Source organism: Malaclemys terrapin, chromosome 1 (assembly GCF_027887155.1).
Source record: "Malaclemys terrapin pileata isolate rMalTer1 chromosome 1, rMalTer1.hap1, whole genome shotgun sequence".
In the NCBI taxonomy this organism is placed as follows: Eukaryota; Metazoa; Chordata; order Testudines; family Emydidae; genus Malaclemys; species Malaclemys terrapin.
This window is the reverse complement of record NC_071505.1, coordinates 316,073,959-316,095,931: the sequence shown is the minus strand read 5'-3', so window position 1 is coordinate 316,095,931 and position 21,973 is coordinate 316,073,959. Positions and strand designations below refer to the sequence as shown.

Here is a 21,973-nt window from a genome sequence, read left to right as displayed (position 1 = left end):
ATAGAACACAAGTTTATCAACTGCAGCTGAAAATATTAAAAATACTTAACCGTTAAATTATGCACAGATAATTGGCATTTCTCATTAGTCAGAGATAAGTGTTCACCTGCAGAGTTAACTGGTATAACTATCTCCCTTTAAGTTCACCCCCTACTTTATACAATTACAACTTCCCATGAGACAAGCCCATCAATCTGTGGTATCCAGAAAAGACTGGCTGACAATTGCTTGTGTTCAAGTAAACTATTGTCACCTTTGTGCTAGTTCAGGAGCAGTTGTAAAAACTTTTGCCTTCTGGCCTGAATCTATGCTACAGTTTTCAGGAATATTTTGAGCTGAACAAATATATCCACATGCAAACTTAGAAATGTAGAAAGATCAGAACATGTATTTTCACTGAAGATTCTGCATATGGTTTGAAAACAATATCCCTAGAATAGGTGGATGCAATTCTAGTGCAGCTTTGGGGGGGTAAGAAGCAAAGAAATGACAAATCCTCCTCTATTTTTCCTAGTACTAGCAGTAATGTAAACTTTTAGTTCTTTAAGCAAGTGTTTTAGCTGATTACCTAAAGTCTGTCTTAGCACTTTTTTGTGTGTGTGCTTAACTTCAGTAGTGGTCTTCATGTGTGAAAATTTGCAATCACTAGCAGATAATCTACCAAATTGACAACAGCACCAACAAATGTTTAACCTGAATGAATAGTTTTGGTAGTTAGATATTCTTAAATTTCTCTCTGCTCCCAGACCTGCTACCAAACAGGTCTTTTTTAAAAAAGATTTCTAAAAATCACAGCCAACATGTACTACACACGTCCAATGCACTGCAAATAGCAGCAGCCTGCTGCTTGTTGGGTGTGTTTTTTTTTAAAGGCTGTGTATATGTTACAGTACCAGTCTCCACTCCTTGACTTCTAGGAAATGAACACCCATAAGAAAAGATTTGGTCTTTTGATTCAGAAGTTGTACTGAAGTTGTTAATTCACTTCTGGTAGTACCCTGGTCTTGTCAAGAAACATACTCTGGCAATAACCACTCAAAGGTGAGGCAGGTAACTGGTTCTCATAAAACATCAATTTTGTGTCTGTAGAAATTGACATTGATCCAAGCACATATGAAACTTAAAATCAGAAGTAACTTCAACCCTCTTCTACACAGCAACACTTCATTCTGTCATGACTACACTACCTTCCTTACAGCTGCTTTTAAATTGATTAGCTTCACAAGTCTTGCAGTCTAACCTGTTTTTTGTTTTGGGGCGGGGAGAAGGAGGAGAGGAGTGAGCATTTTGCTAGATAAGCCCTCTGAGCCTTTAGAGATAATTTCAGAAGTTGACTCTATAAGATCAAGTTGCAAATGTTATGTCTTTGAATACTGTTCTTTAGGGCTAGCTCATGTCCACCCCAGAAAAGCCTATACTACTGATACGTAAAATAATACACCTCTACCCGGATATAACGTGGTAAAGCAGCGCTCTGACAGCTCAAAGCAAGTTTGATATAACATGGTTTCACCTATAACATGGTAAGATTTTTTTTTTTTTTTTTTTTTTTTGGCTCCCGAGGACAGCCTTATGGGGGTAGAGGTGTACTGCTTACTAGGTGTAAGACTTCAGAGGAAGACTAGTAGGGGTTAAGGATTTCTACTTAACCTCAGTCCAAGCCTGCCTCTTTCTCCAGTGACAACATTAGCTATCATTTTTCCAGAATTAAGTTGAAGGCTTTGTGTAAAATAGGTACTGGAAATATTAATAGGTAATATCAAGTCATTTGTGCAAGAAGGGTGTAGGGTTTTTCAAAGCTGACTACTCACTTAACTGAATTTTCTTTTTTTTGGAAGATGTTTTATGTCATTTCACATTTCTGCAAACAGACCTGATAATTTAGCATTAACAGTCCTTTGACGATGCAGAGCAAAAATGAAAGTGAACTGAATACCAGCATAGGCCTGGTAAAGGGCTGTTTGGTACACAAAATCAATAGACAAACTTCTGGATTAAAACCAAAATGTTTATTCAAGCCATAAATGCTATGCAGTATTAAGTTAGTGGATGGGTTTAATATAAACATCTACTGCATAATATTTGGTTCCTTAGGAATCCTTTGGATGCTATTTGAAACATTGCCATGTCACCATACAGTTCTTACAAGAAAACTATTACATTGTTCAATAATATATCAACAAGTTGAGAACAAAGAGGAAACACACCACTGCCAGTGAAGAAAATTCTGCAGAACAAGTTAGGTCTTGTACCATGTGGAGTAGGGATTAGGACTAGTGATCACAAGAGTTGTTTTATTAATTTGTATCTATACCAATTCCTCCCAATGTGTAGGATGCATACATAGGAGCTTTGCCCTGCCACCTTCACTATGTTAAACTACCCCACTGGATACCGGCATGATCTACCTTTATTTTGAGCTAAAAGCCTTTTAAGGAAGCTACCATAGTGACAATGCAAAATAGGGTTGAAAGAATCATCTTTCCCATTAGAGTATTTTAGATTTTTAGTCTCACTGCATCAACTCACCTCACACACCCCCTCCGCAAAAAGTAAAATTACAGTGGAAGATCCAGGAGACAGTGTGCCCTGTTCAGAAATACTGTTAGAGATTTCTAACAATCTCTAAAAACTCACTACCTACACAAGTGAACTGTTTTACTCAAGCTGTCATTAACGTTCTTTTCCTTTTGCTAGGCCCTAAATCAAAACTCACTACCTATTTGAAGTGGGTTTGTTTTTTTTCCCCCAGCAGCAACTGTTCATTTGAGTACATGGCATTTACTAAATTAGCTAGGGTATTTGGATTTCAGTGACCAAAACTTCCATTTCAGTCCATTACATTTCATCTCAATACAACATAATGCAGGAATGTTGCACTGCTGATCTCCAAATGATATGCATGGATACGGAACTGAGCCATGTGAACTAAACCCCTTACATCTAGTCTGGCTATTAAAATTTTAAATATTTAAAACTTCACTTTTAAATAATTTTTGCACTTCAAACGATACCATCATAGCTAACACGATCGGCATTTGGGAACTTACTTAGCTAAGCTGATAACGGCTGTTTAAGATTTTGTAAAATTCTTGGGCAACTTTATTGGAAGATAGTACACTTTGGGGGGGGGAGGGGGAGGAAGAGACGACTTGTGTTTGTGCCTATTACTCTCTCCTTTGGGGATATCATCCATGCAGTTTTAAAAAGTAAAAAAGCCTCTGACAGAACATGGTGTGGAAGGGTAGGCGAGAACTCTACTACAAACAAGTGAGCAACAGTCTGATTTGAGAACCCCCAATACCTGTAAAAGATGATCCAAATGCTTAATTTCCTAATTCTTCTCTCAACTGCCTTGTTTAAAATCAGCAGTGCTGCAAGGTTTAGAAATGCTGAGCTACAGCATCACTGCCCTCAAATTCACAAAGTGACTAAGCAATTTAGATGGGTAAGTAAAGAACTTTGCAGAATATAAACATCTGGAGTTATAGGAAACAAACTAAGAACATTTGGTTGTTTACAACTCTTCTCACAATACATTTGTACAATACTTACATTATCCAAACAAGTCTACCTGTACAGTTTTGTAAATAAATGGCTCTACATCACTGTAAGTGCTTTCTCAAAAATAAAATATACCAACTTAAAATTCTATTTACAAACTAGCAACCTGCTTCAGAAACAGCATGATTTTGCTATAAAGTGAAACTTCAGTGCACTGAAAGTGCAGCTCACCCTTTACAAAGCGACACCTTGTTTTAAATAGTCATAGTTCAACTATTTTATTCATCATAATGCAAAGATAACAAGAACTTGTCTACATCCATTCCAGCTGGAAAACAATGTGGCAGCTTCTTTTTCTGTTGGGAGAAGGAAAGGCTCACGTTAAACGTCAAAATCATGGAGGTGAAAATGTTTGCAAATTTCTTACTTTTGCTTCATGCTTCCCCATCCACATGCTGAAGAGATAAACACATGACACTTATTCAGAGAGTACCACATCCTTGTATTAAATTATTGTACACCTGCATTTTAATTGCACAGTGTGATTCAGGGACTGTGGGAGTAGATTGGGTTGCAGTTCCAACTCTTATTTGCTTGTTCTGTGGCCTTGGACAAGTCCCTGTGTATCTGCCTTAAGTTTCCCCGTCCAGACCATGCTTACACGCCTTTGTAAACCACTTTGAGACCTCTGGATAAAAAATATTATAGGACTAAGTATTACGAATTACAAAAACTACAGAATGTATCTTGTCCCATCAGTTTATATGGACTGCTTTAATGCTTGGTCTAGAGTAATGCCTTTGAAATTCACCATTGAATCAAACTCCCAAGTTTTATTAAAGATAATATTTCAAATGTAGCAAAAAGACAAAGTATGTCAGCTCCTGGGTCTATCACTGCACCGAGGCTGTGGGAAAGGGATTGCATTCCAGATCTGTCTTTTAGTATAAAATAAGTTTTCTTTTTCTACAATGAGTAAGTTTCTAACAGGCTAATTTGACCTTCATACGCAGTTGCCAACAAAGTTACTGGGAGTTGCTCCTGTGTGTGTGTGTGGTAGTCTGAAGCCTAAGTAATATTTTGTTAGTTCCGATGAGGAAAAGTGCGCTCAAAGCGCTATGTTACTGATGAAGGAATTCATTTAATGGGTGTCAGGATTTGGGCTCACAGCTCTCTACCATCCAATGCTAGATACATATTGGGGCTAAAAAAATTAAGTATTGACATTTTTAAAATAAAAAATGAATTTATGTACTTGCCTTTATTTTCTTCTTTTTCACTGGTGTTGTAGAGCTCTGAAGTTCCTTTTTACTAGCAGAACGGGAGTTTCTCTCACATTCATTCAAGTCCTCCAGTTTTCTTTTTTTTGCTGTGCTTCTCACTGACCTAAATTGTTGTGTGTTGTCTTTCAGGGGAGTCATAGTATTAGTCCTTGCAATAGCAGCCCTTGATAGAATCATCAATGTATGGGCAGCCATACTGACACTGTTTTCACTACCTGTTTCACTAGCTGGGCTGCAGGCAGGCAAGTCTGGAGTAGCAGGAGGGACCATTATTCTAGGGGTTGTACTATCTTCAATGTAACGTCTACAAGTTGGTGTCCTTACGCTGTCTGAGATATCCTCTGTATGTGTATCCCCAACTCCTGATGGTGTACGGGGTACTGGTAAATCCCCATTTTCAACCACTTTGCTAGCAGGGCTGTGCCACTGAATGCCATGTAACATCTCCACAGCTTGTTTAGTTAATGGACTTGCCAAACTAAGGCTGTGGTTGGAAGGTTTTGTTTGGTCTCTTTTTGGCTCCTTTGAAGATAGGGAAACAGATCCTGAAGTTTTGCTATTCACATTTGACAGTGATCCTTGTTTTTTGTTCTGTTCCTGCACTGAAGCAACAGTTTTTTCATTCCAAAGGCCAACATTCTTTTGGCCATTTGACAGTTTTGCAGCATCCTGGTTCTTTTGTTTTTCATCAACATCCCTTCTTAATTCATTCTCTTTATTCGCTGTTGTCTTGTGAAAGGGATCTAATGTGAGTCCTGCAGCCACAGCCCTTCTTTCAGGCTGTGCTTCTTTCACAGCTGCATTTCTGCTACCACCAATCTCAGCCTTACATAGGATTCTAGGCAAAGTTTTATCCTTCTCTCGTTTGTTGGACTGTGTTTTAACAGAGGCAGATGCAGCATTTGGAGAGTCTACTGCATATAAAGGATTTTCATTCCTTTCTTTTTGTAATGAGCTCTTAGTATTTTTAACTTGAGTATTTCCTCCTGGAGTAGATAAGGCACTATCAAAACAAAGAACTCTCCTATGGCTTTCATTCTGTTTGGAATTTGAACTCGTGGACTCTGCTGGTACAGTAAGTGAACTCTCTTCCAATTTCCTTCCCAGGTCTGCACAGGCATTCCTGTCTGAATTTCCAGCCCTGACAAATGTGATAGAAATATTTCAGCAACAGAATTTGAAAAACTTGCATAATATAAATCAAATCTGTTTTCTGTCATTTTAAAGCTATTTCTCAGTGTTGTAAATGTAGTTTAACATTTGGTCAAATTGCAAATGAAAATGAAAATGTGTATTTGGGTGAGAGCCCTCTAAGGGCTGTGTCCAGTAGCATGTCCTCTATGTTTTACTATAGGAACGCTGAAATGACTGGATAAGGAAAAGAAGGGCATGAGCAATCAATGGGCTGATGAATTCAACGGAGAAAAAGTGGGTGGATCATTGTAGTTCTTTTGTCATTTCTATTAAACTTAAGATGAAGTACAGGACACACTGTGGAAACTCTCACTCTTCCTTTCAGGAACCGCAACACACTACCCCCTTCGCAGGGTGCAAGTAGAATTTATATGACTAACATTGATTAAGACTAAGCAGAGGGTTTAAATACTCAAACAATGGAGTCTCAAATCTTGCCCCTGTGTTTCTTCATCAAATACAGGAGAGCGCACCCACCACTTTCCATGTACAATAACAGAAGTGTATACATTGGTATATATGTATTTCATTGTAATCTTTTATCTACATCAAACTTGCTATGAAATAGAAAATATAACTTACTCAACTTCCTTATTAATTATACATTTTTAGTATGTTAGAAAATGATGAGTCAGGCTGCTTATTTACTAAATTAACTTTTTGGTCATGATTTGTGTCAAGCTGCATTAAGCATAAAAATTTATTTTTATTAAACAAAACAACCTTAAATGTTTTGATGAGAGGTTTATGTATCCAAAACATGTCACATTTACAACTAAATTATTTCTTAAACAGAGAGATTAACTATAGTCAGTGAATTAAACTGATTATTTCAGGTCAGCTTGGGAAAATTTCAAATAAGCTGCTGTCACTTTCATTTAGGCATAAATTCCTAGTCTCACCTAAATCGCTTGAAAATGAGACAGCCTCCTGACGTACTGTGGCATATTTATAAAGCTTGATTTCAAAAGTTAGATGTTTTACCCTTATTTTTTTCTTTATATAGAAAAGCAGCCTTTAACTTAAAACTTAACACAGGCTCATGGATTCAGCATATTTATTTATTTAAAATATAATAATAAATTTAGCCTTAATATATTTTGTATTAAATTCACATTTCTTTTTAAACAAGTGTATTTTTAATATGAAAAAAATTGATTTTTGTTTAAAAAAATTATTTTTTTATCTACCCTGCTGCTAATATTGAACTCTGGTCCTCTTCTCCCCTACCTGACTAAAATATGGAGGAACATTCCTGATTCTAACATCTAGTATAATTATGAATTGACACCAGTTATCCTAACAAATACAAAAGTAGCACCTTCTCCTGCAGGAACAGCCTAACATTCCTTCCCCTCATCCTTCAAGATCTCAGCATAGTGTGGAAAGTCAATTATATGTTTAAAATCCTCCAATAAATGTATCTGGCACTCTCTCCTACCTCAGACTTGTTGATGCCCATGACTCAACGGAACTGGGGATGAGGGGTTTGGGAGGGGCTCAGGGTTGGGGTATGAGGGTGAGAGCTGTGAGGTGGGGCTGGGAACGAGGGGTGCAGGGAGGTGTTCAGGGCTAGGTTTGGGTGGGGCAGAGGATTTGGGTTCAGGGTTACCTCCGGTGGCTCATGGTCAGCGGTGCAGAGGCAGGTTTCCTGCCTGTCCTGGCACCGCGGACTGTACTGCGCCCTGAAAGTGGCCAGCAACAGGTCCAACTCCTAGGCGGCAGTGTGCAAGAGGCTCCACGTGACTCTCGCCTGCAGGCATAGGTCTCCCCAGCTCCCATTGGCCCGTTTCCGGCCAATGGGAGTGCAGAGCCAGTGCTCGGGCAGCGCACGGAGCCCCGTGGCCCCTCTGCCTAGAAGCTGGACCCGCTGCTGGCTGCAGCACGGTGTCAGAAAAGGGTAGGCACTAGCCTGCCTTAGCTGGGCTGCATCGCCGATGAGACTTTTAATGGCCTGGTTGGCAGTGCTGACCAGAGCGACCCAGTGCCTGACATGCTGCGACCCAATACTGGGTCATGACCCACGGTTTGAAAAAATACTGCACTAGCCTATGGCTATCACTGATTGGCATGCAACCCTCTGTATCTGGGGCCAAGGCTCTAGTTTAAAAACAAAAATGTCAAGAGCTGCTAAGTACAAGAAAGGAGGAAAAGAACCACAAATAGTTAATTCACGAGTGTTTATGAAGTTGCTTTCCCAAAAGAAGTTAGAAAGGAATCTGCAGAAGCTGAAATAAAGCAAGACTGAAGAAGCATTTGTGCTAACCTTTGTACTCGAGAACTTGGATGGTTCACAGGCTTTGCTGTACTGGTTACCAGCTTTCCTGAAATGGTGAGGTGTAACAGTTAATAAATTGAAAATATCCAAACTAATCTTCTTAGAGCTGGTACCATAGGAATATCCCACTTGTTCACACCACTTCACATGTTAAAAAAATCAAAAGAGCAACTTGCTGATACCATAACAGCTCCATAGTATGTTTTATAGTTTTAACAGTTACTGGATTATGAAAATATCTGAAACAGAAAAATAGCCAAGGTCAACCAATTAAGTGCCAACATGCAGCTTGCAGTATACAGTTTTAGTTAAAACAACTTGGATATATACTGTACATACTTGATCATAAGCCGGTTTGTTTATAAGCTGAACAACCCCCCCCCCCAAGATGGATAAGTAAAAATGGAAAAATTTTATAACCCGTTCATAAACTGACCCTATAATTCAGGGGTCAGCAAACTTTGGCTGGGGGGCCGAGATGGTTTGTTTACCTCGAGCGTCCGCAGGCACAGAGGTAAACCGAAGTAAACAAAGTACCCTGGCGTGCAAGCTGCTTACCCTGACGGGCCGGGACAGTAACTGGTGGGGAAATTTTTTGGGGGTGAGAAGCTGGGAGTCAGGGGAGTAACCCCTGTGACCACCACCCACATGACACCACCCCTAGCCTGGGACCCCCCTACTCTCCCCATCCCATCTCTTCCCACCTTATCTGGGGCGGGGGGGGGGAGGGGGGGCCATGGGAGGATGTCTCTGACCTGGCTGGAGCTGCTCCGGCAGGCTGGGCAACGCGGCCGCAGCCTGCTCCGGCAGGCCAGACCGGGTGGTGCGGCCGTAGCATGTTCCAGTGGGCTGAGCCGGGCGGCACGGCCATAGTGTGCTCCGGTGCCCGGGCGGCGCGGCCACAGCCTGCTCTGGAGGGCGGGGCTGAGCAGCACGGCTGCAGCCTGCCAGCCCCAGAGCTGCAGTTGCTTCAGAGTTTGGGGGGAGAGCAGCGTGGCCAGAAGCGGAGAGACTCTGACCCCACCTCTTCCCTTCTGACTGTGCTGCCTCTCCTTGCTCCCTCTGTTGGGGGGGAGGGGCTGTGTCCCACCTCTCCCTCTCTGTACCCGTTCATAAGCCGACCCCCTTCTCTGGTGCTTCCGTTTTTTATTAAAAAAATTCGGCTTATGAATGAGTATATATGGTAAATGTAAAATGTACAGGATGGGGCAGGGAAAAAATTAAATTACCTCCAACTATCTTGTTACAATTTGCCATTGAAAGAAGTAATCCTTCATAATGCACAGAAAGAATGTATCCACATGTTTAAATATATAATTATATATAAAATGGTGGAGGAGGATAGCACTGGTACATTACATTTTTACTCTGTACGTCTGACTATTGCTATTTAATAAGAACTGACAGTGTTACTCCTGGGGAAATTCTGCGGACTGCGCCCGCAGAAAACGGCAGGGAAGCTACATGGGAAGAGGGACAACCATGGGTGCAGGTTTTTTGGGGGGATTGCCCCCCCCAAACAGAGGCAAGGCCTGGGGGGGCACACGAGGTTATGAGCCACTGAGCCCAGAGCTGCCCATCTGAAGGAGGCTACGTCCTCCTAGGTCCTAGTGCCAGTTGTGCTCTACTTCTGTGTACTGGGAGCCTTCCTGTTTTCTCTGCAACAGTGAGTGCCCGCGGTGGGGCTGGGTAAGGGGGGGGGGGGGGGGGACAGCAGTGGGGAAGGAAGGGAGGTGTGGAATAGTGCAGGGGGAGTGGAATGTGGGAGTGAGGCATAGGTGCCAGAACTGGGGGTGCTACCACACCCCCTAGCTTGAAGTGGTTTCCATTACATACAGAGTTTACAGGTTGGTTCAATGGCTCTCAGAACCCCCACTATACAAATTGTTCCAACACGCCTGAAGTGAGGGGAAGAGGGTGAGATGGGGAAGAAAAGGGGATAGGGGAATTGCAGGGGGAAGAGGGAGCCTGGCATGTGGCATCCCCGCAGCAGCAGCTTGGGCTCCCCCGTTAAGCAGGCCAATCGAACCCTCACCCTGATAAGCCCTACCCCTCTACACCTGGACCCCTCCACACACCCAGACCCTCCCTGCTGAGCCCCAATCACCTTCACCTGGATCCCCTGCAGGCTCCCATTGCCCCGGGGAACCCCCTCGCCCCCAAAAAGCCGCTGTGCATCCAGATCTCCCACTGAGCTGCCCGCACCCAGAGTGCCCCACACAGAAACAACTCACCCCACACCTGGATCTTCCCACACTAAGCCCCTCCACACTTGGATCCTGCTGGGCTGAACCTGCCCACCCACACCTGGTGCGCCTGGCACAGAGGGGCAGGGCCAGCCCTTGCACTGCGTCAGGGTCGGGTGCAGCCTCATGGCCGAGTCCCTGTAATGGGGGAGGTGGGGGCTTCAGGGTGATCTCTCATCTCAATGCGGCCAGTGGCCTGTGCTCCCCACTGCCATGCTAGAGCCACATATTATTGACAAATACAAATTGCAGAATTTTCAAATATCGTGCCCATAATTTTTAATTTTTTGACACAGAATTCCCTCAGGAGTACAGTGTGCTCAGAGCTGTTGGCTATTCTGCCTTACCGTTTCTATTCAATGTGGTTTTGATCAGATAAATATTTATGGCAAGAATAAATTGGTTTTATAAAACAATTAAAATTACAGCTGTAAATGCATTCAAACAGGCGTAAACATGAAGCAATCAATTCAGTCTTCAGAGGAGTTATTTTGGCCACAGGAGGGTTCCTCTCTCCCGCCCCCTCCAACCTCCAACCACATATGCCACAGAAACATACTGAATGGCTACAATAAAAAGCTGGAAAAAAACCACCCACGCTTGACTTTGAGCCTACAAAGATTTTGTAAGGCTAGCAGTTTTTTATTTGTAAACTGAGCATATCTGATAGGCAGTCATTAAGACAACAAACATGAACTCCCTTAATGCCCCTCAAAGTCGATTTTCACAGAACACCGCTTTAAAAATTTCACATAGTCAAATTAAACGGCTCTAGAAATTCCAATTTTTGTTGAGCTCTATACAGCTCAAGAAGTAAGCACTATACCTGTATTTGACTTGTTTCTTGCTCCGGTGGTCTTCTGAGATTTGGGAGGAATGGGTATTTTAGGAACACTTCTGTTGCACATAGGATTTGCTATAGGCATGTGCAGAACCTTCAAAGAATCAAAGTATCACATTAGGGTTTGTTTTAAACAATTTAATTTTGAGAACATGAAGATTTATTAGTAACACTTTACCTGGTGGGGCGGTGCTGAGAAAGTATTTCCGCTTTGTCCCACTACTGACACGGGGATCATCCCCACCATTCCTGGTAGAACAGGCTGCACTGGAGATGCAATTATAATGGCAGAACCTAAAAAATTAATTATTTTTATAGAATAAAAATTAAAATATTTCAGTCAAAAAAGAACAAATGGCTCCTCAAATTGATCTTTCCCCTGGATAGTTTTGTAAAACCTAAGTGGGTGAGGGGAAGGGGGATGGGGAGAAAGCCATTTCACAACCAAGCTAGGAATGTTTACTACGGATTATTGATACTAGGTTATGAAGCTTCTGTCTGCCTGATGTGCAAGAGACATAATATTGGAAAATTACTGTAGCAAACTAACTGTAAAATAAAGACTAGGTAGAACACAGTTTCCTCTTCAGTTGAGCGACTGAACATACGATACAAAATTCAAACGCAGAAAAACATGCAGATTTTGAATAGGGCAAAACCACATATACACAGTTCAAAAAACAAACACTAGTTAAACAGATGAACAGCACCCTGAAATTCTGCAAACTGGAGATGTTTTTACACTGACCTCTGACCACACAAATAGCTGCAGACCAGTGAAGGGATGACCATGAGTTAATTTACATTTTTGCAAATACACCTCTACCTCGCTATAACGCTGTCCTCAGGAGCCAAAAATCTTACTGCGTTATAGGTGAAACCGCGTTATATTGAACTTGCTTTGATCCACCGGAGTGCGCAGCCCTCTCCCCCCCCTCGCCCCCCTGAGCACTGCTTTACCGCGTTATATCGGGTTGCGTTATATCGGGGTAGAGGTGTATTTGCAACATCTAAATGTATGTTGATGGTAGCAAGTTAGTATTAGATTTTATTATCTAGACAGGACTTACTTTATTGTTATTTGATTTGACATTTTAAAAATATTTTCTAAAAACATTGTACCACTTTAACTGTACAGGTATAAACAGTATAGATCACCTTTATCCTGGTATAACTTCATCCACACTAGGGCTTTTACTGGTACGTATAACTATTTTGGTAAAAGTATCATGCCCGTAAGCAAAATAACTGTACTGGTACAACTTCTGAGTGTAGACCAGGCCTTAAAGAACACATTATTGAAATATGGCAGTCACTTGAGACGGGAAAAAGATTACTATGATATAACTAGCTAGTCATTCAGTCTAAGTACCAACACCATGCAGGAAAATAGTTAAAATACAGGAGTCTTATAAAGGACAACTAAGAGATTTACAAATAACTTCTTATTAAAAGATGTTTCTTCTGATTTGCTGCTGGATAAATCAATCAGAAGCATATAGGACCCTAGTTTTCCTATTTGAATTAAATGTGTCCTTTCTATTTCAGCCCATCATTTGTTTTATAGTTGGTATTCAGAATGAATAGTTCTCTTACCCCTTGCTTTCTATTGGAGAGGGAGTATAGATAATAATCTGGGATATTTAGAGAAGTGTTTTGAAAGGCAGATAATCCGACATTTGAAAATTGGGCCCAGTGAGGTAGACAGTGCCACTGTTTTATCTCGGGATGTTTTAAGGAAAAGTTACTTAATCCTTCTGGCCTGAAAAAAAACAAAAGATCCCTTCCACATTACCATTTCTATAATTATGTGATATTTGCCCCGAAAGGTCAGTCCAAATTTTCAAAGCAGTATACACCATAGCTGGAAATGAAATAATAAATACACAAATATACTTGCAAGTTATTTAAATGCCTAGTTAGTTTGAAGTGGTAGATAGACGGATTCTTAGATACCACTTTACTTTAATACATTTACAAGGATAAATGAAAAAGTAAACACTATGTAAATATTCAATGAATGCTTTTAACCAAGTTACCTTGTGAAAAGTTTGGAGATACAGTCTGATTCATTGTAAACATATTTGATCTAGGAGGAGTCTGTAACTGTTGTGTTGCTGGAGCTTGGGCAGCAAGTGGCACAGAATTGCCAGGCAACACAACTACATTAGATGGAGTTACAGTAGTGCCCAATGTGGTTGGATCGGTCACACAGGTGGCTATATAAAGGTTATTTGAATTGCCAAAAGCTGTGCTCGTTGCCGGCATCAACTGTATAAATCCCCCATCCTTGGAAAGATTAGTTGCACCAGCAACTGAAAAAACAGTGCAATCTTCATTCTGGATATTAGCTGTGCTCACAACAGGGTCTTTAGGTCTGAGCACAAGAAGATTCTGCTCTGCTGAAGCTGAGTCCCCAGCTCTTTCAGTCTCTTCTGAAGTTACACATTTGGATAGCCCCGTAGTTTTGGCTGGAGAGGACAGTATTATAGTTGGCAAATTTTCTCCAGTGATGCTGGAAACTGCATTGTTTAACTCAGTGTCAGATGAAATAAATGGGTCATCACTGATGATGATTTTGAGGGACACTATACTAGAAGGATCTACATCCACAGGCTGACTGCTAGAAGAAACACCACCAATACTTTTGAACTCAGTGCTAGACTCTTCTGTCAAGCATGCAGTTTCTAGTGGAGGGGTCTGGCATGCTTCAGATACAGTAGGATTATTTTCAGTGGATACTACAGAAATTTCTGTACATCCATCATCACCTGAAGAGAAAAATATAGTCTCAGCATCTGTTTCTGTAGAAGATGAAGGTTCTTGCATTTCCACTTGTGTTCTCTCAGAATCTGATGACCCTGAATGGAGACTTAAATCTTTTGTAGAAGGCTTATCAAGTGTAAACTGATCACCTGAATGAGGTTTGTTGGAAGTATCTACAACTTCAAGCTGCAACTCTGTTCTCGTCAGATCTGATATATTTACAGATCTTTCAACACAATCCAACACCATTTTATCCAGGTCTTGACAGTTAGAATGGTGATTAGAATTTTGTTGTAAAGCAATAGGCAACATGGGTGTTTCTTCTGTTATATCCTTTTCATTTTCACCTGAATCTCCTGACTGACTACACTTGGATGCATTACTTTTTTTTAGCATCACACTGTGATCAGGGTTCCTGTGAGAGGGACTTATATTTGTTTTTTCAGATAACGAAGTATCTGGTGATAAATGACACTCACTTGTTCCAGGATATGTTCTGTTTTCAATAGTTATAGTATCTTCATCAAGGGAAGCCAAGGAACTCTGTGGAATATCAGAATGATCATACTCCAAACAGGGTGTATTGTGACCATTATGATTTAGTGCGTCTTTTTCAGTTTCCATAGCTGTTTGACTTTTGGATACTAATTCAGCCGACTCTTTATCGTAAGATTCCACAAAGTGTTCGTTTTGTTCAGTACCAGAATTCTCTCTCTGGTTAGAGTCAGTCAAATCAGGCACAGATTCAAGGGCAATTTCAAGCTCACCAATTTGTTCATCATTTACTGTTTTAAGGTTATCAGTCTGTTTCTTCTGTTTACCGCTTCCATGGGATTGTTCACAAGTTACACTTTTCTTAGTGATGTCATCACCATCATTACTGTTCTTCGAGGCACATGATGCTTCTTCTGAATGATAATCTGTACAGGACTGAGCCTCTCTGGAAAGATCACCTGCAAAATAGCAGTTGGGTTGTTTCAATATTTCTGTAAATTTTATTATTTCAGCAAATTAGTCTCTTACAAGATGTTAACTGTCCATTAGTCACTGCAATGACAAATGGTTTCATAAGTGACATATTGAAAGCAATATTTTCAGCATAATTCTTGGGCAGCAAAAACAGTGACTTCTAGTTTTCAGTTTTATTTTGAAATTAACCGCAACTTTCTCGGCATTTTTTACCTACCTTCCTTCATCTTCCATGCAATGTACTTTCCCCTCTCTCCCAATTTTAAAACTGATTAAAAGTTATATTGAACAGAAAGTTGGAGTGCAGAGGTCAGTTTGTATAAACATTTTATTTAATTCCTTGGTTATAAGTATCTGGCTCACAGCCCCATCCCCCAGGCAAACTGAATCCCTTTTGTTGCTTGCCCTTCACAGTATCTTGTATGTTACCTGGTAGCACTCCACTGAATGGAAGATGTATATGATACATTCAGCAGCAGGTTAATGCTACTTAGAATATCCGATAGCAGTTAGAGCATTCAATATCACTTTAAACCCACACATAGCAGAAACTACACTATCAATTTTTAACAAAATTATATTAAAAATTACTGGTGATCACTTACCTGTATCAAGTAACCTGAACTTGTAAGCTACAAAGTTGCTTTTTACTAAGTTAATTGTTTTGTTTTAAAACTAAGACTGAATAACTCAAAGGTACAATCATTTCCTTCCATCTCTCTTATTTGTGTTGTCAGTACCCCAATCACCCTGATTTAGATGCCAAGTCTATTAACACTGCAGGTCTGCAGCTGGAGTTATAAGAGTGACAAAGTCTGTACATCCCTAGAGAAAGATGCCAAGTGGTTTTTCAGGTGATAGCTAGATGAAACCTTAGTAAATACATTATTAAACCAGAACATAACAGAATGGGGGAAAAGACTGCCACGGCTAGATATTATACAGCCATTTCTACTATGAAACTAAGAATCTCACATAAAAACTGGGAGCATTTCTGTTTTATATGAGAAGACAGTTTTGCAAGCACACATATTTCAATTTACAATGCATGGATGGACTGGTATGCCCATATGAATCCCCAGTTTCAACAAGGCTCTGCATGGGTGCATCAATCTCCCTATACACTATAAATGGCAGGACTGAGGGATTATTAATTAAAATATAAAGCCATGAATTGTAGACAAGTGCAAGTATTTTTGTAATGGAAGAAAACTGATACTGGAACAGATTTTATAGATATTAATATACTTACTTGCTTCTTGTGTTTCTAAAGAACTTGCAATTGTTTCCAGATTATGTTCATCCACCAACATTGTACCTTCTACTCCATTCTGATTGGAAATGGCATGAGGTGCATTTTTATGAGCCTTGTTTTTACCTATTTCAAATTAAAGCAATATGTAAATAGACATTTCTATCTCAAGTACATAAATTTTTCTGTTTAAAATTAAATGAGCACAGTTTAAATAAACAATTACACATGTTCAGTATATGAAGACACAAAGAAGAACTATTCACTGATTCTCACTGGAGATCCATCAATAACTTGAAAACATTTCCATTTTTACTAAGTGCATTCCTGGAACCATACTGATCTGACATAAGAAATAAAAGCTCCAGTTGAATAAAAAACAAAATAGCAAGACAAACATGATCTATAGCCTCCTGTCAACAGAAAGCTAAAATGAAGACAAATGTGTAACCACTGACACACAACATAAAAATATTTACTTGAAATACTTGAAAGTGATCCATACGAAATCCAAAGAGATATTAAATTGATGGCTAATCCGATTTGAGGGGAATAACAGTATAAAATCCACTTCTCCCAGTCTGCAAAGGTACTCTGCTAAATCAATCCTGCTTTTCAAGCAAAGTTTTGAATGCGTCACCATTCTAGCCCATCCTTTACAGATGTGTAAACCCTAACCTACCAGGTTCAAAAAGGTCAAAGAGTGCCTGAAAAGCTGGGTCTGACTCGGTCTGTTCCAGGATGTCCTGTATTGCTTCTTCTGACATATGGATTTCATTCTGAAAAAACGGTGAAGTCACAAAGAACTGATTTACATAGTAATTTACATACTAAATAATGAGTACAGTAACTCGTCGCTTAACGTTGTAGTTATGTTCCTGAAAAATGCTACTTTAAGCGAAATGATGTTAAGCGAATCCAATTTCCCCATAAGAATTTTTTTCAGCAGACAAAAGACTATATATTGACATACACACAAGTTTTAAACAAACAATTTAATACTGTACACAGCAATGATGGTTGTGAAGCTTGGTTGAGATGGTGGAGTCAGAGGGTGGGATATTTCCCAGGGAATGCCTTACTGCTAAATGATGAACTAGCACTCGGCTGAGCCCTCAAGAGTTAATACGTTATTAATGTAGCCTCACACTCTACAAGGCAGCATGAATGGATGGAGGAGACACAGCACGGCAGAGAGACACTGTGTGTGTGTGTGTGTGTGTGAGAGAGAGAGAGAGACACCGTGTGTGAGAGAGAAAGATGTACATTGCCCCTTTAAGTATGCTGACCGCACTCTAAGTACACTGCCTTTTTAAGTAGATCAGCAAGTTGAGACAGCAGCTGCTGCCAGCAAGCTCCCTCCGTCCTAAGCCCTGTCGTGTCCCCACCCAGCTCTGTGGAGATGGGGTACAGGAGTGAGGGGAGGGGGACACCCTGACATTAGCACCCCTCTTTCTCCCCTCCCCCACTCTGCATAGCAAGCAGGAGGCTCCTGGTAGCAGCTCCAAGGCAGAGAGCAGGAGCAGCACACGCAGTTGGGGGAGGGACAGCTGAATTGCTCGGCAGTTGGTACTGTGCTGGGTGGCTGCAGCACAGGGAATTTAGGGGAGCTAATAGGGAAGCTGCAGCACAGGGAACTTAGGGGAGTTGAGAGGGAGGCTGCCGGTCCACCCTGGTTCCAAGCCCCCACCAGCTAGCTCCAACAGGCTGCTCTTTCTGCAAGCAGTGGACAAAGCAAGCGGCTGCCAAACAATGTTATAAGGGAGCATTGTGCAACTTTAAACGATCATGTTCTCTAATTGATCAGCAACGTAACAACAAAACAAGGTTAACCGGGACAATGTTAAGTGAGGAGTTACTGTAAAATAAACAAGACAATAAGAAGCCACATGACTGAAATGAGCTCCTGTGGCTGACCCTGACACCCAGACCTTTTGTGTGAAGCCTCATCACAAAGGGCATGACTGGGGGGGGAAGAGGGATAGCTCAGTGGTTTGAGCATTCCCCTGCTAAATCCAGAGTTGAGAGTTCAATCCTTGAGGGGGCCATTTAGGAATCTGGGGCAAAAATTTGTCTGGGGATTGGTCCTGCTTTGAGCAGGGGGTTGGACTAGATGACATCCTGAGGTCCCTTCCAACCCTGATATTCTATGATTTTATCACTACAAAACTAAGTCAACTTCAGTGAAGTCAACATACAGTCACTGCAGTAATTAAAGCGGTATTACTCTATGCTCCTTCTGTTGGCAGTGTGCTTCCACCTACTTAACTGTGTGGGGCTCAGTTGTGGAGCTCCAGCGGTCAGAGGTCTGGCAGCCAGTGCTCCCCCCAACCATGAGAGCAGAGCAACTATCATCAAGCAACCATCTTTGGGGCACTAGAGAAGACAATTGCTACACCATGCCAACCCATATGGGGGCACCCCAGTAGTGAGTCAACCCTTCTACAATTCTATTCTGTCCCAGTAACTGAAGAGAGAAATCTATCTAATTCAGCTGGTAGCAAAGCATAGGATTAGATGAGAATAAATATGCAGGCACCTGACTGTATGTTGTTTTTAATTCCTTTTTCTCTGTTTTGTTCCAACTCTAAATAAAAAGACTGTCATACGGACGCTGTTGGTAAATATAACTGGTCACAGGTTCCCAAAGGGAGGGGTCCCTGGGGCAGGAAACCCAGTTAAACCTACAGGCGACAGGGGGTTGGTATACATAGGGCAGCGTACCCAGCTCCTGGCCTAAGAATGAAAGAATCACAAAATTCCACCTTGAGACAGGGAAGGGCAAGAGGCAGACCACCTGAGGAGGATGCACTCAGATAAACAAGAAAGGGGACATTTAGCCTCATTACCATGACCGTTACTTAACTGACAACTATGTAGCTTTCATAAGACAAATGTGAAAAGAGCACTGACTTCAAAGCAAGGTATTTATGCTATGTTTAGCAGGATCCCACATAGCAGCTGTGGCTTTATCAGCTCAAATGTGAGTTATTGCAAGTCTACCTGAAGTCCAAAGATTTCATCAATTGAAGACTCCTGTTCTGCAGGACCACTGTCTGTCTGTTTAGGAATCTGAGCAACACTGCCCTCACTGGAACACAATTAAAAACAGTTAGTATAGAATTCAGAAGTAAAACAGGTACACAAGATCAGGATATTTCATACATAAATTTATTACCTGCCCAAAAATTTGTTAATGTTTTCTGCAAGCTTCTCCTGAAGAGATTTGTTGCTCAGGATTTTCTCTCTGGCATTTTCAATGACCAATTGCTACAAAACAGTTTTAAAGTGGTCAGAATTATATTTTTTATAATTACTAGAAAAGGAATATCAATTTCCAATTTACTAGTAAGATCAGATTCATGTTCAGGACACTAACAGTTTGAATACACAGAAAAGACTCATAATAATGAGGAAGTTTATCATAACTACTACTGTAACAGACATCTAGTGAGAAGGATATGAGCAGCCCACTCTCTCCCATGCCCAACTCCCTCCTCCAGAGACAACAAGATCAGAGACCTTCGGAGTTTCTCTATGCAGACATCTGTTCCAACTGCTTTTCATGGTAGACACCACCTGTCACCGATACAAACTCACCCTTGAAAAAAGTTTATCTCCTTGGCCATGTAACATCACATGCTGCCCACAGAGACACCCAGATCTATGCCTACATGACAAGTGCAGTGTCTGGATGATATCCAGGTCTAACTGACTAAATACTAATTGCCAAAGATCTGTCTGGGGCAGCACGGGGCATCCTTGAGCACTGTCAAATTTGGCCCTGAAAGGGAAGATTAAAAACAGACTGATAATTGACTTGACTGTTAATGTTGAGGTTTCTTGAACAGCGTCTAAAAGTGCTTCCTCAAGGGTTACCACCTGTCCTCTCTAAGAAAAACATTGAAAACTCTACCAACAGAAGCTCCAGTATTTCTTTTCCCCCCTATGTAATTAAGGATTATTGTAGAGTATATGATCAAAGGGAAAAGATAAGATTGTGCATACAGATTCAACTGTACTTCCTGAGTTTCAGCCTCTTACCACCTAACCTTACCAACTCAACATAATTTTTTTTTGTAAGAAATTACTAGGTTCGTTTGTTTCATTTTAAAATGATGGGGAGGGGGAAAGCAACTTATGTAATTTCACTCTCAGGACCTCAAAGTATGGCTTGCTTGCAAAAAGTAGCAATAATGCACGTAAGTCTGAAACTATTTTTTTTTTTTGATACCACCAGAACATATTTTTCCAAATATAAAAGAAAATTTCCTATAACTTTTATTAACTGAAACACTTTACAGCCAAAATGACTGAAGACTAACGTTGAAAGTTGGCACTAGGTGTAGCAGTGAAATTTGGTTTTACTTTGACCAAGTTATGACCCTTTGGAAATTTCATGTTGCACATGAACAGTACATTTTGCAGAGGGTTTATATCACTTAACTTGTTAAGCATACAGCTAAAATACCCTGTGTTGCATATGCATGTGCTACAACAGCTGCAGAATGAAAAGCACAGTAATAAGAACCCATGACAGTGGCCCCACTGAACATTATAAGGGCCGAGGAACTCCTGCTCTGACACATCTTAGGAGCCTCCAGAAAATTTGCAGGGAAGAGATATCTCTCCTACAGATTTGTGCTGCATGGAACAGGATCCCCCCCCCCCCCCCCCCCAAACATACGTACTTTCTTCATATTCAGATGCCTGAACCATTTTTGCTTAAGCTTTCAAAAACAACTAAAAGTTTGAACTTTGGGCAGACAACAAGACTGGAAAATTTCAGCCTGAAAAGTCAGAGCATCAATTACGAATGACTGAAACCTTAGTATCATAGTGGAAACCAGTTTAATTTTAACTATAGTGGCGACTCCTGCTATTATTACTTGAAGAGAAAGCTGTCTGGGGTCAGAATCAAAATTCTGATTCTGGTTCGTATTTTTAACCTAGTATCAAACTCTATCATTTATGGAAGACATTTACTTTTAAGAAACCCAGTCAAACAGGGAGGACTAATCAGTCCTTTAATACGTTGCTTATCATAACTACAGTAACTCCTCACTTAACGTCCTAATTATGGTCTTGAAAAATGCAACTTAAGCAAAATGATGTTAGTGAATCCAGTTTCCCCATAAGAATTAATGTAGATGGGGGGGGTTAGATTTCAGGGAAATTTTTTTCGCCAGACAAAAGACCTTATAGACATATATAGTATTAAGTTTTGAATAATTTTAAACAAACAATTTAATACTGTACTCACCAATGATGATTGTGAAGCTTGGTTGAGGCAGGGTCGTATCAGGGTCGGGGGATTGCCCCGCTCCACCCGCTGGGCATTCCAGCCAGGGAGTGGGGTCGGGGCACGGGGGCTTCCACCGCTCTTCCCGCCTGGGGCTCCTGCCGGGGAGCAGGTTGGGAGCGCAGGGGAATGCCGGGCAGGCAGAGCAGGGCAAGCACTCTGCGCCCCAATCTGGTCCCTGACAGGAGCACTGAGCAGGCGGAGTGGGAAGAGACAAACAACGTTATAAGGGAACATTGTAGGACTTTAAAGGAGTTTGTTCTCAAATAGGTCAGCGACCTATTAACGAAACAATGTTAACCGGGACAATGTTAAGTGAGGAGTTACTGCATTCTGGA

At 41.0% G+C, this 21,973-nt stretch overlaps 1 protein-coding gene across 4 annotated transcripts in view; it reads right to left on the bottom strand.

Annotated features, from left to right (window-relative positions):
- Positions 1-1,987: 1,987 nt before the first annotated feature.
- Positions 1,988-21,973, bottom strand: part of LOC128829971 (protein NPAT) — a 35,189-nt gene continuing 15,203 nt past the window's right edge. For 3 of the 4 annotated variants that reach the window (XM_054015521.1, XM_054015522.1, XM_054015524.1), the window contains 10 exons: positions 19,512-19,603; positions 19,337-19,424; positions 17,016-17,112; positions 16,334-16,459; positions 13,386-15,065; positions 11,525-11,640; positions 11,332-11,440; positions 8,248-8,305; positions 4,764-5,928; positions 1,988-3,860 (listed from right to left, as the gene is read on the bottom strand). In XM_054015521.1, the coding sequence (XP_053871496.1) occupies positions 3,783-3,860; positions 4,764-5,928; positions 8,248-8,305; positions 11,332-11,440; positions 11,525-11,640; positions 13,386-15,065; positions 16,334-16,459; positions 17,016-17,112; positions 19,337-19,424; positions 19,512-19,603 (3,609 nt within the window). In that variant the 3' untranslated portion in view covers positions 1,988-3,782. Of the gene's footprint in view, positions 5,929-8,247; positions 8,306-11,331; positions 11,441-11,524; positions 11,641-13,385; positions 15,066-16,333; positions 16,460-17,015; positions 17,113-19,336; positions 19,425-19,511; positions 19,604-21,973 lie in introns of all 4 variants that reach the window. The other variant, XM_054015523.1, reaches the window with a different exon arrangement.